The sequence below is a fragment of the Podospora bellae-mahoneyi genome, chromosome 3 (assembly GCF_035222275.1).
Source record: "Podospora bellae-mahoneyi strain CBS 112042 chromosome 3, whole genome shotgun sequence".
In the NCBI taxonomy this organism is placed as follows: Eukaryota; Fungi; Ascomycota; class Sordariomycetes; order Sordariales; family Podosporaceae; genus Podospora; species Podospora bellae-mahoneyi.
This window is the reverse complement of record NC_085882.1, coordinates 2,379,362-2,394,546: the sequence shown is the minus strand read 5'-3', so window position 1 is coordinate 2,394,546 and position 15,185 is coordinate 2,379,362. Positions and strand designations below refer to the sequence as shown.

Below are 15,185 nucleotides of genomic sequence, written 5' to 3'. Positions count from 1 at the left end.
ATGTAAAGATGGGAATGATGGGGAGCAAATGGCTAGACGACGAGTCTGTGGGCAATAATGAACAAAAGTAATCGATAGGCTGAGATGTTGAGAGTAAGGGGGACCGTGTGGTGCGTCTGGGTGCTTTGGGATGTGGTTAAATCATTCATCGAATGCAACTGCTGCGATGGAAGTTCGACAGCTGGAAGGCGTAACCAATCGATGATTGAATGCAGATTGGAGCAAGCTAGGAACCCCACTCCGGCCCGGCCCCGGCAGGTGGTCTGGACTGGGGTCGCCTGGCTCCCTGGCTCGCGGCTGCCGATGGCATGGGGGGCTGTGATAAGATAAGCAAAGAGATCCCATTGCATCGAAATCCCATTCTGTTCCAAGATATCACCATCTGTCACTTTCACGGCTTCAAGATCAGCTGTAAGGTAGTCTACTGAGCCGCCGAGACCAGCGGGAATAGGCGAAGGAGATAGAAGCTTCCAACCCGTGGGCAGAGATATTCCCCCAAAACCAGGGCAAGCAAGCAACTGGGTTCCAGCCTCCCAGTCGTCGGCCTCACTCTGATTTGAACATGAGGCACTGCCCGCCTCTGATAGAAGTGTCCTGGCTGTGCATGTGTCACGGTGAGATCTGTAGAGCACTAGCAGGGCAACACATGGCGGTCTCCTCATGGGCCTTGACACATCTCGCTGTCACCGCCCAGGCAATGCTCTGCTGTCAGTTCTGTTTTCCAGAACGCCAAGCCATCTTCCCGGTTTCTAGGCCCCGGGTCTCCATCCGCAGCCAGTCCTGGGCTGCCCCAGGCCTCTCACCTTGCCTTGAATCTGCCGGCAAGTCGACTACCCTCACATGAAAACGTGATCCGTGTGGACGATCTCTTTGGCTCAGCTACCCAGCCCGCCTGCTTAGGTACTGCTGCACAACCATCCACAAGGCAAGGGGCAGTCATAAATATCAGATGCTGGTGCTGTTCCGCCCGTCGCACGACTTCCTTACGTTCCTCCTACTCGGTTTCAGCGAAATACCTGTTCGGATATCGGATGTACCGCGTATAGTTCCCACTCAGCTGCGATCTTCACCTACCTAAACATAGAGCCGCCCAGGAAATCTCTTTGTCGTATTATCCGAACAGCAGTCTTGACGATCCAGCTACACATACCGATACAGATACAGATACGGAAACAGATATCTACGACGATAAATAGATATCTCGAGGAAAATCCTCACCAGATCCGATTTTGCCATTGAGAGCCATTTTTTGTTCGGCCTACTTCGTCCCCAACAGCAGCCGCCCTATGAGATTGTGGGGAAAAACGTTGTTCAACGGAGCCCCACCGCGCCATTGATCGGCCTGCCGCAGGATTTCCCATTCACAACATCGACCGCGCATACACCTGCGCTCGCAGGAGGAAAGAGCTTGGGATGATGTTGACACCGTCCCCGGTCGTCTCCTCTGTCAATGCCTCCCCGAGAAGCAGCTTTCCCAACATTGGAAGCCACTATGTTCCCGCTTCCTCGCCCAGACAGTCTTCTCCCCGGGTCCAGGCTGTTGCCAAGTCTCGCCGACAATCGCAATCACCATTGTCATCCGCCGTCGCTTCTGCTGCTGCCCCAATAGCTGGGCCCTCGACCTCAACCACGACCACTACCGCTACCACTACCGCTACCACTACCACCTCGACGACAATAGCGTCCGCGATCCCCCCCTCGAAACACTATGTAGCCGTCGACGCTGCAACCCAGTATTCACCTATGGAACGTATCAATTATGCTACGGGGGAACCATTATCTCATACCAAACCCGAAGGAGCCCAACCACACCAAACCCCGCCGACCACACAGTCACAAGCCATGGCTGCTCCCGGCGACCACTACGCTGCCCAAGCGGCACCAGCAGCGGCGGTGACACCGGACCCGATCAAGAAGCCCGTCCCGCCGGCCGTTGCGAAGCAGCAGCACCAGCATACCGAGGCCGTAGCCGCCTCACCCTCAAAACGGCGAAACTCCCAGGGGCCAGGGAGCAGAGGCGCATCGCCATCACGAGATGCTGGACAAAACCCCTCACCCTCTAGCAAGCGCGCAAGGCCAGAACAGTTGCCGTCGAAAGAACTGCCACGAAAATATGAATTTTGCCTCACCGAAGATATGGTTGTTTTGATAGCGCATATGCTTGGAGAGCTTATTGAAACCAACGATGTGCTTGCTCTGAAGTCAGGCAATCTTACACGATTTCACTCACGGTATGTTGCTGCTGCTGCAAATGTCCGAGTTCCATGCTGACTTGTTCCAGTACGGCGCCTGGCATCTCCGTTTTGGATTACCTTCACCGCCTAGCGAGACATGCTACTCTCAGCCCACCACTTCTACTCTCCATGGTTTATTATATCGACCGACTATGTGCCTGCTACCCCGAATTCACCATCAACACGCTGACCGTGCATCGGTTCCTCATCACGGCTGCCACGGTAGCAGCAAAGGGCCTCTCAGACGCCTTCTGGAACAACTCGACCTACGCTAAAGTCGGGGGAATAAAAGTCAACGAGCTGAAACTGCTCGAGCTCGAGTTCCTGTACAGGGTGGACTGGAAAATTGTCCCCAACCCAGACATACTTGTGTCGTACTACAAGGGACTTGTGGAGCGGTGTCCAGGATACGTGCTTGAACGAGAAGAGATTCCACTCGAAGACGACGGCGAAGACGAGGGAGAGGACGATGACAGCGATGTGCTCGACGAAGAGGACGATGACGACGAGGATGGTGATAATGATGGGGGCCACGACGAGGAGACAAGGAGCCAGTGCGTGCAATCACCACGATTCAAACAATCGGAAGAAGGGCGTTCACCTTTGAGATATCGCTAGGGGCTTACGCTTGGCGAGCCCTTCCTGGCGTCTTTGCCATGGGGAAAGAATGAAGCAACTCACGTGCGTCACACGGCAAACTGGACTGGGACGGCTATTACGATCGATTTTCTCAGCATATACGATCCACAGAACCCGCCGTTTAGCCTCGGTGCGCCAAGGCATGGAGTCGCAATAATGGCAGCCGGGCCTTTCCCAATCTGTAAACAAGCGCAAAAGCTGGAGGAATCAGATCGTCGCCGTATACGGGAAGCTATAGCGGCCATTTTGGAAGCGAAAGCCGCTAAAGACGTGAAAAAACAGCGCGGTGATCGGGTTTTGGATGGAGAGAGAAGAAAAAAAAGAAGAAGAATATAAGAATTCTAGGATAGGCTCCTGGTGACATAGAAGCGTGAGAGAAGATGTTGCGAAGATACCACGAGAAGCGAAGAGGTTTATATGCATATAGCGTTGAATACAGCGATCAGGTTACAGGTCTCTAGTTTTTCTCAGACTATGGTGGTGGAATTCGGAAAAGTGCTGTTGAAGACATCAGACGACGGTATTTTTGGACTGTTGAGCCAAACGATGATGATATCGTTTATTCTCAGTTGTTCAAAAGACTATGATGAATCCCTGCCAATCCCTCAGCACAGTGCCAAGACGGCTGGCCCAAAAGCTTGGGGGGACGTGCACCTCAGCTCGACGCCAAGACCTGGAGCATCATAACCAATCCAATTCCAATCTCGGCCGGCTTTTGTCTCCAAACCGACAACCGAAACACAAACCGCCCACCATGAAGCCATCCCACCTACTCTCCGCCTTCGCGGCCCTCGCAACAGCAGTCACGGCCCAAGAATACGACGACGATGTTACCTATACCTCCCCTCCCACCGGGCGCATAGCACCAGTCTACATTCAACCCATCTCATCTTCCTCCCCGCCGGTCCTCCTCGCCGAACTAAACTACCACCCCTCTTCTTCCACCAACCCCTCCTCAGAGGAGGATGCGCCAGCTCCATCCGTCCTGAGCTATGAACCCCCCGAATTCGACCCAGAGACGAAGCTTGTTAGAGTTGGGGTGTATGATGAGAAAACAGAGAGATGGGCCTCCTCGGCGGCGGTGGTGTCGGTAGAGAACTTTGGGCAGGGGTACCAGCCGAACTTTGTGCTGAATGTGGATGAGAAGGGGGAGGAGGTGGTTGGGGTTGTGGTGAGGGGGGTGAGGGTTGATGCTGGGCAGACGAGGAATTTTGGGCCGAGGGTGGTGGTTAGGGGGATGGAGAGGGGGAGGCAGCCGGGGTTGGGGAAGCCGGTTGTGCTGAGCGCTGAGGGGAGGAAGGTGGAGGTTGAGGAGAGAAGTTTTCTTCAAAAGTGGGTGGCGATGATGGATGATATTATGGGGGTGTGCTAACGTGAGAATAGGTACTGGTGGGCGATTCTTTTGGGTGCTGTTTTGCTGCTGGGAGGTGGTGGAGATGGGAAATGAGAGGTTTTGGGCATATCATCATGAGTTTTTGGCATTCATTATGGCATTTTCTGTTGTCTTTTTTCTAGGGGCTTGTATCATGGCGTGTGGTGGTCTGTTTGTGTATTCAACAAGAGGGAGGCGCTGTTGTTGTTCTTTTCCATGGACACGGACTGGTTTCTCTGATCAAGCTGTCGCTCCTCTCTCTACAATCACCCGTCCCGATTCACAGGTCGGCGGCAAGCTACCGCTCTAGACTTGTTGATCATTCGATGGCCTTTGCGCGACGCAGCGCAGCGCAAGCCCTCACACAGTGGGCTAGCTGGTGGCTACTGCCGTCAGCTCTCGGACCCCTGTCAGCTGGTTGCCAGTGGTGATCGAGCCGATAAAGTTTAGCGCAGTTTCGCCTGCACCTCAGCCCCACAAATAAGCTTTCCAATAATAAAGCTGAGAGGTTCACTGCGCCAGCGACCATCAGATCTCCATCTGCCACGACTTCCACCCCTACTTTCCTTCTACTCTGCCCCCGCTCTGCGTTGTCACTACACGCAAACTCCAAACCTTAAACTCTACACGGTCCGACTCGCGAGTTTTCTACCTTGCAATCCCAACACAACACTACTAACAAATCGCAAATATGGCTTCCAACGGTGCTACAGACCCCACTGCGGCTGCCGAGGCTGGCGCTGCCCAGACCGATTTCAAGGGCAAGGGCAAGAGCACCGAGCAGCCAGTTGATGATACCTCTATGGTCGAGGACGATGATGATGATGACGATGAGGAGGAGGTCGAGGAGGTATGTTTTCTTTTTGCTGCGACTCGAGACACTTGCGCGATTCGCGAGTCGCATTATTACTTTGGAGGAGGGGCAACTTGCTAACAGCGTTTACTACAGGAGGCCGAAGTTGGTATGTTTACCTAAATCAAAACAAAGCATGCCCACGTCATATCGAGTCGCATAAATAACCATCTCACAGAGGAGGATGGCATGGAGGAGATCGACCTCGAGAACGTCATTGGCCGTCGCACCCGCGGCAAGGTCATTGACTTCGCCAAGGCCGCCGAGGAGAACCCTCCCGAGGGCGATGACGACGAGGAGGACGATGACGACTTCGAGGCTCCGGATGAGGAGATGAAGGACGCCTAAATTCACCACAGCGTCACTTTCATTCTCTCTCTCTCTGACGTTTTCGGATCTTTCTTTGCGGCATCGTTTTTTGATTTACGACACTAAAATGAGCATGAGCCTTTAATGATGTTGAGGAAGAAACACCAGATCCGGGCCCATGGCTTCTTTTCTCGCCAGTCTCTATACAGGAGGGATGATTTGGTTGTGTGGTTTTTTCATAAAACATTGCGATTTCATCTAGTCCGATACACAGGAGGGGTGGTTTTGGGAAATGGGTTTCGACAGAAGGGGTCAAATTTATAAGAACAGAAAAAACTTTTGTAGTCTGAACAGAGGGGGCTTGCTATACAGGAGGATGCGACCCTTGTAGAGAGGGTTGCGATCTGGGAATTGTCTAGCTCTCTCCGGCTATGGATTGGATGTGGCTTGCGGTTTATGAAATTCGAAAGCGCATCTTCAAGTCGCATCTCACCCCTCATGGAACGTCAAGCTGCATCCTCGTAAACAATACCGTGTTTCTGGGTTCCCCTCCTTTTGCCTGAAGGGAGCTGTTGTCAACGTCGGCACTACCCCTGCTGCATTTTATTTTTGGCTTTGGTAAGGCTTGGTCCACTGGGGAATGCCCAGAGTTTGTTGAGATCCATTTTCAGCCCAACGGGGAAGAGAGTTCACATGCATTGCCTCGTCAGTTGGACCTTGAGAGTGAAGATGTCAATGTGCATAGTAAAAGCTGCAGCTAATAGGGGTTTTGCAGAGCAAGTGATTGGAGATCAACAATTAGCGGACCATAACACGGAGCACACTTTCTAGTTTCCTGCTCCGTTGCCGGTAGCCAACCCCTTAAGGGTTGGATTGCTTGCTGTAATAAATCGAGACTTCAATTGGCCAACAAAAAAGTTCTCCTTTCTCGCTGGTTTTTTTAATTTTACCCCTTTGCCCCAATAAGTTTTGGGAGAGGCTCTTTTTAAAAGCTGGCCAGTCACATCGTGTGGAAAGCTTGGGGTGGACAAAGGACACTTTTTACAGGCCACGCGCACGCAGCAGGCAACGTACGTCCTAAAGAACACCTACCCGGTAGTTACACAGCAACCACGTAGTCTAAACCTTAAATCCTTGTGATCAGGCCAGGTGCTGGGGGAAAAGTTCCACCTTACAACAACACACGAACAACTCCTGCTCGCGACAAAACAAGAGAGCACCACAGTTTGGGGAAAGGATAATAATGGATAGAGGGTCGTTTGGGAGATAGCGCTGCGATACAACGAACAATACCTAGAGAATACTATCCGGCGACCGGATAGGGGGTAGGATAAGATGGCTTCTCGGTGAGTTTTTGGGCTTTTTGCTGCTTGCGCACGCGCGCGCGCATCGAAGGGAATAGGATGGGGTGGTGCGCGACGGTTCTTGACAGCGACACCAACGTCGTTGAATGCAAAGAATCCGCGATGGCTTCACTCTGCCAGTTTGACGACGCAACCGCCGCCGCGTGATGAACCCCGATGGCCAGCGCAACCCACCCTACGACAACCCCATCCTCGAGGCGCGCCGCACGGTCACCTCCCTCTTACCAGCAATAACTAACACCCCCCTTAGATTCCCCTCCTCAACCCTCCACCAACGCGACTCCCGCTCCGACCTCTTCAAAGGCTACTCCGGCGGCCCTTCCTCCCGCACCGCCTCCCCATCAACCTTCAACTCCCAACCCGGCCGAGCAGGCGGCGGGTATGGCTACGGGGGGTACATAAGCAACAATGGCAGTTCATCACTAGGAATCGGCGAGGGGAGTTCCGGCAATGGCGGGTATCGGTCAGCGACTCCAAATCGAAAGTGTGTTTCCCCCTCTCCTTTCCCAACCCTTCCCTACCTTTCTTTGTTTGTTCGTGGTTCCAATCGCTAAGGTGCTCGGCTGGAACTAGGGGCCAATACTCAGACGCGGTCCTCAACGAGCTCGAATCCCAAAACGACGCCCAGGTCGACGGCATCCTCGGCAAGGTCCGGATACTCAAGGACATGACGGTTGCGATTGGGGACGAGATCAGGGAGAGCTCGGCGCTGGCGGAGAAGATGAACGAGGGCTTTGATAACACGAGATTGAGACTGAGGGGGACGATGAACAGGATGTTGGTCATGGCCGAGAGGACGGGGGTTGGGTGGAGGGTTTGGTTGGCGTTTTTCGCGGCGGTGATTGTCTTGTTTGTTTGGGTATGGTTGTTTTAGCCTGTTTGACCTAGACTGATGGGATGGACGGCTGGTGGGGGAAAAGGATATGAAGTAATAGTGTGGATGAGGGCGGAAAGGAAAAAAAGATGGACATGAATACGAAAGGAGGGAAAGGGGTGGGAGAATGATGTGAAAAATGCATGGGCGCTTGGGTTTGACTCTGCTTTCTTGGCTTCATCCAGTTATATAAAGCTCTGTTCGACATGCTATGGCGGGCCTGGTAATGTTTTGGTTTACAAATTTATTTAATAGTGGTACATGGATTCTTTTCTCACTTTTGATATGCTGCCAGGGCGTGACTGAAAATGGGATGCAATGCTTGACTACCTCAACCAGTTTCGCGTCTCTTCCATGCCTTTCATCAGTGTAATACAAAACTCAAAAAAGCCTTATGAATCCGGTTCCATAACGATACGCCATACTCTCAGTTTAAGACAAACAAAATGGGTATCATACTTGAACTAAACCACAAACACTCCCTCTTCGACCACCACCACCCAACCTTCTTAACCATATCGACTCCTCCTAAAACTAGCATGAGGACTACTCCCAATCATACTACTCCCGTCCAAGCTCAAAAACCCACTAATATCGTGATTCAGACTCGACCTAGGATCAAACCTTCCCATCCCACTGCTCCTAAAGTTCCCCCCACTATTCCTGAAATTCTGCTGCTGCTGCTGCGGCGGTGGGCCAACAGCACTGCTCCTGAAATTCCCCTGCTGTTGCTGCTGCCGTCTAACACTCCCCCCGCCTCTGGCAAAACTAACATTCCCCTGCGTCCCATCATCGCTAAGCTCAGCCTCAGAGTCAGTATGCTCATAACCCGCCCCATCCATCCCGAACCCGGCACCACCGCTAACCCCACTGATCCCGCTCGCGTCAGGAATCTCGTCGTCTAGGTCAGCCTCCATGTCCATATCATCCCCCGACTCAACCCCCCCTTCCAACTGCCGAGACGAAACAAGGTCTTCCTCTTCCAACATGTCATTCGCTCCTCCGTCGCGGTAGTGGTTGTCGTCATTGTCATTCCCACCATACAAATCATCGTCGTTACTGTTGTTGTTCCCATGTCTCGGTTGGCTCTGCTGCGCCATGAGATCTCTCATCCTCTGCTCCTGCGCACGAACGGTAGCCACCCGTGACTGAAGCTCCCTCCTCTCCGTCCGGCGCTGCTGTTGCACCTCGGTAAGCGAAACATCGTTCGGGTCGACAGAACTGCTTTCATCTCCCGACGTGTCAAACTGCGCGGTTTGAAAAGTGTTGTTGATGTTCTGCTCCGTATCCCCCTCCTCTTCGTCCGTATCATCACTCGCACCATCATACCCAAACCCCCCTCCCTCGGGTATATCATCATCCAAGTCTCCCTCGGGTATCTCATCATCCAAATCCTCCCCTGGCACCGCATCATCCAGATCATCGTCATCATCATCATCAAGATTACCCTCGAGAATTTCATCATCTAAATCCTCTTCTTCCATGTCCACCATCCCCTCGGGAATCTCACCATCCAAATCAACCTCCATCCCCTCTTCTTCCTCACCTTCCTCAACACCCTGCTCCTCCTCGGCAGCTTGCGCCTCGGCCAGCTCCTGCGCTACCATCTCCCTTCTTACCGCCTCGGCGTGCTCCTCTTGTTCACGTCTCTCTTCCCTCATCTGGAATAATGTCTTGGCTAGACCGGGGGGTTTAAGCCATTGCTGGCCGTGGGTCGCGATGTGGGCTTGGCGACGGCGGATGAGGTCCTCGTCGGCTTTTAGGCGGCCTAACAAGGAGCGGTCGATGATTAAGTTGGTGGAGGAGGATGATTTGTTGTTGTGGCGGGAGTTGGGGGGAGGGGGAGGGGGGACTAGGGAGTTGTTGTCGAGGGTGGTGGAGGATTCGTTGAAGGCTGTGGAGGGGTGGTGGGATTGTTGGGGGGGATGGGGGCGGCGGGGGAGGTGTACCATGAGGAGTGGCTCTATTATAGGAGAGAGGGTTAGTAATAGAATGCAAAGGAGGGAGAGGAAACGGGGGCTTACATCTCGGGGGGTGAGGTCGGGTAAAGTAGAGAACATGGTTGCGGACAGTTCGCTATCAGTTATGGATTAATTGCAACGTCGACCCTTTGCACCTCATTTCTGGTTGGTAGCTGAAGTAGTTGGGGATCTCTTCTACTATGATCAATTTAAGAATCAGTCGGCCCAAGTGATATCACAACATTGGTTGTAACTGTTGAACCGTGACTGCAAGCTTCGTCGTTGCGACAATGAATGTTGACTTTGAGCTGTCGCGCTTCAAAAGTCGCGACCTCTCTGGACGAATGACGACAAATTGTTTATTCCACAGTGCCATCTTCTGCCATCCAAGCTGTATTGATACTGTATACAAGATACTTACCCCACGATGCGGCGACATGATATGGTCTGTGCTCCCACGGGCCAGGGGTCGCACAGTCCACACCCGCACCGGGAAACTTGGCTTTTAACTCACCGTGGGTCCCTGAGGTCAACCCTGAGATTCAGCCATCTTTCAGGACGAAAAGTATAGAGGGGTTGTTGGCGGCTACCCCTCCATAGGTGCCCTTATTTCTTTGTTCGCCACCGGGAGAACCAAGAGTGGTAATGCCTCGGTGCTGTTTGGATGCCGTCCACCTGTGGTCTGGGCCTCGGGTTTCAAGACATTTCAAATCATAACTGCCTAAGGAAAGCTCCTTGCCAACGGTAAACGGCACGAAAACGGGTTCTCTCTGTCGCTCGTCGGAGCATTGGAACGCGTCTCAACACCAAGACCGAGGGGTAAGCTCATGTGTGGAAACCCTCGTGAAAGCAACCAAGCCCGGTGGTGGTGGACAAGACAAGCCCCGCCACACTCATAGCATCCGACTCAACCTGCCGTGAACTGAAGAGTCAGTCGAGCTTGTGTCCCGTGTTCTCCGGGACCATCCGAGACAACTGTCATTGTGGATGAAGCCGACTGGTAGTTATCGAGAACCGGTATGGCAGCCAAAGACGTCTTACCAAATAAGCTCCCGGCCACGGTAACACAAGTTGGGTTATCATTATCAGATTGTGCGACCTGGATCACTCGATTTGAAATACCCATCCCTTCGGATCCGTGGACCTCGACGAAAATCCAGGGGCATTTCGTCCCGAGGGTCCCACAGGAAACCGTAGTTTTTGTGAGGTAATAATGGAAAGCTGACCGCCTGCACAAGAGCTTGAATTCCGTCTGAATGCTTCAGTATTGCCTCCTTGCGGGCCTTTCCCTACCTGCATGGAAGGCCACCCGCTGAGCGCCGCTGTAAATGAACATGCAGCCAATTCTCGCCTGCCACGCTAACGAGCTCACCCTTCGGAATTTCTCGGAATAGCAATACCAAAAGGGGGAAGACTGCGCGTGGGGAGACATGAGGGAGCCGCGTAGCCGGTCGTGTGCTCAATGTTTGCCGTGACCAGTTGAACAGAGGGAAAAAGAATATTCTTACGTCTTGTTAAACATGACTGGCCGGAAAGCTGCTGGGAATAAGGCACATACAGCTGGCCTTGTAGCCTTGTCAAGGGTATTCTCGGGCGATAGCTGAACGGGCGGTCTGGATGGCAAGGTCCATCAAAGACCGGGAACCCGCCGATCTCGGCCAGCGGAACGGGCAACAGCTCAGAAGCCAGAAGGAGAGAGCACGATGACTCCCAACTCCGGTGGAGCGATTCCGGGCATGAACAAGCACGCAGATCAGATGTTTGGCTCTCAAACATGCTGCTGATGAATGGCTGCTGTCTATTCATACAGTCACCCTCCAGCAACGCCCCCCACGAAGTGGAGCCTTGCCTCCCATCTCCTTGCCCAAGCCAGGGTTCCACTGCGCGTCTCTCTACCCCGCCTTGAGGGGAATTTGGGTTCATCGTTGCGGGAAGAGTCTCAGGTCGCCAGGATCATCCTCTGCCCCAAATACGGCCCTGCGGCTCTGGCTGAGACGGGAAACACAGCAGAAGACAGCCAAACATATGCAACGTTCCACCGCGGGATGCTGTCGCGTGGTCTGAAAACCGTTTTCCCAACTTCAGATGATGCGGGTGCCAGAGGGTGTGGTGAAGGTGGACGAGAGTGTCCGTCCTGATGGGACTGTTTCCACCCGCGGCGATACGGCCGACCATCGGTGATCTCGGGATGACAAGGTAGGGTGAGTAGCTACCACACTTTATATGCTTAAAACACAGGCCTTTCGCTGGATGAGATGGGGTGGTGGTGGTGGAGGAGGGGGAGCCGGCCAAGTCTTAAAAGACCAGTGACGTCTGTGCGTAAGGCGATCGGGCTGCGGGGGCCACCCCTTCGTTCGAGATAAGGAACGTTGAGGCTGGTATTGGTGTGTTGTGATTGGTTGAGAGTCTGCCTTTTCTGTGATAATCTTTTTACAGCAGCCTTCTCCACGACTCGTTGGACTTGGTGAGGTCACAGTGAGAAAGCTGCATGCAGATGTGCCGAAACTCAGTTCACCCTTTCGTGCGGCAGGCAGATGGGATGCGGTGCTTTTTTTCTCTCGCCATTTTTGGTTTCTGTTGCAGTGCAGTGCCGTCCAGTCGTGACCTTGGATGAATTTTCATTCATCTTCCATTGGCCAATCCGTCGCTAATCGAGCATTCTGTCCTCTTCTGACCAGCTCCCTAGATTGGGCCAAGACGGGTCCAAACCTCCGGCATGGTGTAGGGGGCGATGATGAGCGTGTGGCTTTCCCTAGGTAGTCGTCATTCTCGAGGAAGACATACAGAGTGGGAGTTTATGAGGTGAGAGGAAGATGCCTACACTACACTACCCATTCGCGGCACATGGTGGGATCCCCATGTTGATCTGGCTAGCTGGTATCATGTGTCAGCGATTTTCTCTATTATTTCCATGTCTATTCAAGCGGATCGCCGTGATTGCTGTCTGGTGTTTTCGGACATGTTGAACGATACCGGCTGACAGGGACACCAGAGACGTTCCTCCGCACGCTTTCCCTGGTGCCCTGGGTTTGGCGCTTGAGCTGGCGACATCGGCCGGTCGTCTTTGAAAACGGTGTTATCTGATTGGTGAGAATGTTGCGGGACTGGACGGCCCAACTTTTTGAACCCTGTCGCCGGACAGGGATGGTGGGATGCTGAAGCATGCTGTGGATGCTTCGCATGCAGGCGATGCCAGTGGATCTTGCGCTAGTCCATTATTGGTTCTGCAAGATGCGGCCATGGTGTGGGGTGCACAACCCGCTGTGTTCATGAAGAACACCTACCAACGCCTCCAACCGGGCATCAGGCCTGTGTTTCCATGGCAAAACACTTTTACACAAGTGATTTCACTCAACCTCCCAGATTCGCTGGCAATATCATCTCTCATCAATATCTGTTATGCTTGGCAGCCGGAAGCGGAGAACATGTTGACCGGAATCTTCAGGCTCGTGTTCTTTATCATCACTTTCTCCAGTACGCCGAGAAGGAGGTCGGTCCGTCTTGATGTGTCCTACTCCTAGGTATTACGCCTGAAACTGTTCAGACGGAATTACTGGATTTATTTTACAAGTGTATAAAGTTACTGTGGCCGCGGAAATACTCACATCAAACACTTCACATTGCCGGTGTCCAGTGATTCTCATTCGACATGAATAGGACGATGACAAGCCACCGGACCAGGGCAACGGACAGTTCTTCCATGCGGTGACACCGTCAGACAGCTTCAAATGCGTGCGCGCTTTTTACACAAACCGTAGCAACCTGCAGGAGAGGAGATAGATAGTGAGCTATGAATGCCACTCAATATTGTAGCATGTGGGAGACCATCCGAGATGGGCAGATGTAGAGTAGCTGGTAGCAGATGGAGTGCACTGGATGAATAGCCCACCCACGAATAAGCGACCAGCTGGAAGGTGTCTCCCCACCTCCCCCCACTCACCCTTCGCAGCAACACACCTTCAACACCAGCAGCCACATGTCATTGCCTTTAGCACTCGGGTCACTTTCCACCGTCCATCTTCCCCCTTGTATCCAGGTTGTCTTGGCTACGTCTGCTCCCCGCTCCGGTTGTTCTGCCTCAATTGAGAAACGAGAACCCCAGATCCAACACGCAGAGCTCCTGGGCAGCATCCTTGGCCAGAGCGGATAGCTTGCTGCCATCGGCCGTCTCCGAGCTCTCTTCATAAAAGCAGGCTTGCCGCCCCTCCACGACCACCTTCTCTCTCCTCCTCCTCCTCCTCCCTCTTTCTTTCACGATTCCGCACTCCCACCTCCAAACAACCACCACTCGACCTCGAGTCCCACCTCGACCCGTGAAGCACCAGCACTCTTGGAGTGTATAGCTAGTTCTAACGGTAAGTTCTCTTCGGATCGGCAACCCTTCCCATCCCCCTCGCAACACCCAGTCCCAGACACGATGTGATGAAAGACAAGATATGTTTCGAGGTATCTCAAGAGCTCGGCCACCTCGTGAGAACTACGACAGCCTTTGATCGAAGGCAATGGACAATCTGACCAGCATGCGACAAACACCAACACCCCGCTCCATGCCCACCAAGGTCTCGGGCGCCGCCAAGGGGATCTTCCGAAGCTCTATCTTTGGATGACGTCGAAACTCAGCATGTCCACCCAACTGCGGGGCCCCGATAACCACTACGACGCATCCAATTTATCCCACAACGAAGCCGAAACCCCTCCTCCCAAGAAACAAGCAACTCCTCGCCTGCCATTCATATTTGGGCGGCAGGCACCGGGCGAACACGGGCGAACGCGGGCGTCTCTGCTTGTGCTCCGAAGTGTGGATATGATATGGTGGATTTCGCATGTGGATGCGGAATGGAGGGGGTGGTGGTGCTAGTGGTGGGGGAACACACACACCCTCCCCCGCTCTCACACTCCCAATCCCGGTCTTGCCCCCCCCGCCCCTCCCACCCCGCCTCCATATTGCGTTACGACGTGCCGACGCCGTTTGGTGCTTGGTACATGTCGGCAAGGACAAGCAGGCGTCATGAAAGGCTTCGCTTCTCGCCTATCGATGATAGGATGGGTGCTCCTATCAGAGCTGCGGGAATATAGCGGCATGGACACACGATAAGGCCTCTGGGTGCTACACGCCTGTCGTCATCCCGCGCCGGTTGGGGTTCTACCGTTCTTTGGATGGTCCAGATTGTATCACAAGTCTTGGGAGCTATTGCTCAGGAGAGCTGCCTATCAAGGAGCATGCATCATGCCACGCCAATATCCGATGCCTCGAGACATTCTAGACCCGTCCCCCAATAATTGGGACGATGCCACGCTGTGCACTTGACGGCCACCTTCTGCCTCTGATAACAACTATTCAGCATTCTGGCTGTGGTTGACCGGCTCTGGGTGGGGTGATGGTCCTGTCTGGTGGCTACACACAGCGTTCGAATACGGGACGTAGCTGGCAGCTCAAGCTTTGGGCCACAAAGCCCTCAATTGAGTTCCGTGACTGCCTTCAGGGCTTTTCACCTGTCTCACGGCGGCCTGGCGTAACCCGCACATTCACACTGGACCATTGGTCCTCTCCCTCGAACTTTAAACAGTTTCCCACCACC

General features: G+C 53.4%; 5 protein-coding genes across 5 annotated transcripts; 4 read left to right on the top strand and 1 right to left on the bottom strand.

The window, feature by feature from the left end:
* Nucleotides 1-805: 805 nt before the first annotated feature.
* PHO80 (Pho80p cyclin) lies at nucleotides 806-2,852 on the top strand (the record flags this gene model as incomplete). Its single annotated transcript, XM_062877841.1, is given in 3 exon segments — nucleotides 806-1,642; nucleotides 1,655-2,231; nucleotides 2,282-2,852. The coding sequence occupies 3 exon segments, from the start codon at nucleotides 1,414-1,416 to the stop codon at nucleotides 2,850-2,852; spliced, it is 1,377 nt and encodes a 458-aa protein (XP_062733656.1). The 5' UTR covers nucleotides 806-1,413.
* A 604-nt stretch (nucleotides 2,853-3,456) lies between these two features.
* On the top strand, nucleotides 3,457-4,320 carry QC761_307010 (uncharacterized protein; the record flags this gene model as incomplete). Its single annotated transcript, XM_062877840.1, has 2 exons — nucleotides 3,457-4,205; nucleotides 4,257-4,320. The coding sequence occupies 2 exons, from the start codon at nucleotides 3,457-3,459 to the stop codon at nucleotides 4,318-4,320; spliced, it is 813 nt and encodes a 270-aa protein (XP_062733655.1).
* Nucleotides 4,321-4,936: 616 nt separating this feature from the next.
* CHZ1 (Histone H2A.Z-specific chaperone) lies at nucleotides 4,937-5,446 on the top strand (the record flags this gene model as incomplete). The annotated part of the gene is made up of 3 exons (XM_062877839.1): nucleotides 4,937-5,095; nucleotides 5,195-5,207; nucleotides 5,277-5,446. The coding sequence occupies 3 exons, from the start codon at nucleotides 4,937-4,939 to the stop codon at nucleotides 5,444-5,446; spliced, it is 342 nt and encodes a 113-aa protein (XP_062733654.1).
* Nucleotides 5,447-6,742: 1,296 nt separating this feature from the next.
* BET1 (protein transport protein bet1) lies at nucleotides 6,743-7,972 on the top strand (the record flags this gene model as incomplete). The annotated part of the gene is made up of 3 exons (XM_062877838.1): nucleotides 6,743-6,753; nucleotides 7,022-7,255; nucleotides 7,345-7,972. 3 exons carry the CDS (start codon nucleotides 6,743-6,745, stop codon nucleotides 7,643-7,645), a joined length of 546 nt encoding a protein of 181 aa, XP_062733653.1. The 3' UTR covers nucleotides 7,646-7,972.
* Nucleotides 7,955-10,432, bottom strand: QC761_306980 (uncharacterized protein). Its single transcript, XM_062877837.1, has 2 exons — nucleotides 9,670-10,432; nucleotides 7,955-9,606 (listed from the first exon to the last, which is right to left on the bottom strand). Exons 1-2 carry the CDS (start codon nucleotides 9,703-9,705, stop codon nucleotides 8,155-8,157), a joined length of 1,488 nt encoding a protein of 495 aa, XP_062733652.1. The 5' UTR covers nucleotides 9,706-10,432; the 3' UTR covers nucleotides 7,955-8,154.
* Between the last annotated feature and the right edge of the window lie 4,753 nt (nucleotides 10,433-15,185).

Excerpts from the sequence above, each read along its gene's own strand:
- QC761_306980 (XM_062877837.1), bottom strand. The coding sequence starts at position 9,705 with ATGTTCTCTACTTTACCCGACCTCACCCCCCGAGAT. Across the intron at positions 9,607-9,669 it reads CCGACCTCACCCCCCGAGAT|CCACTCCTCATGGTACACCT; the intron begins GTAAGCCCCCGT and ends CCTATAATAGAG.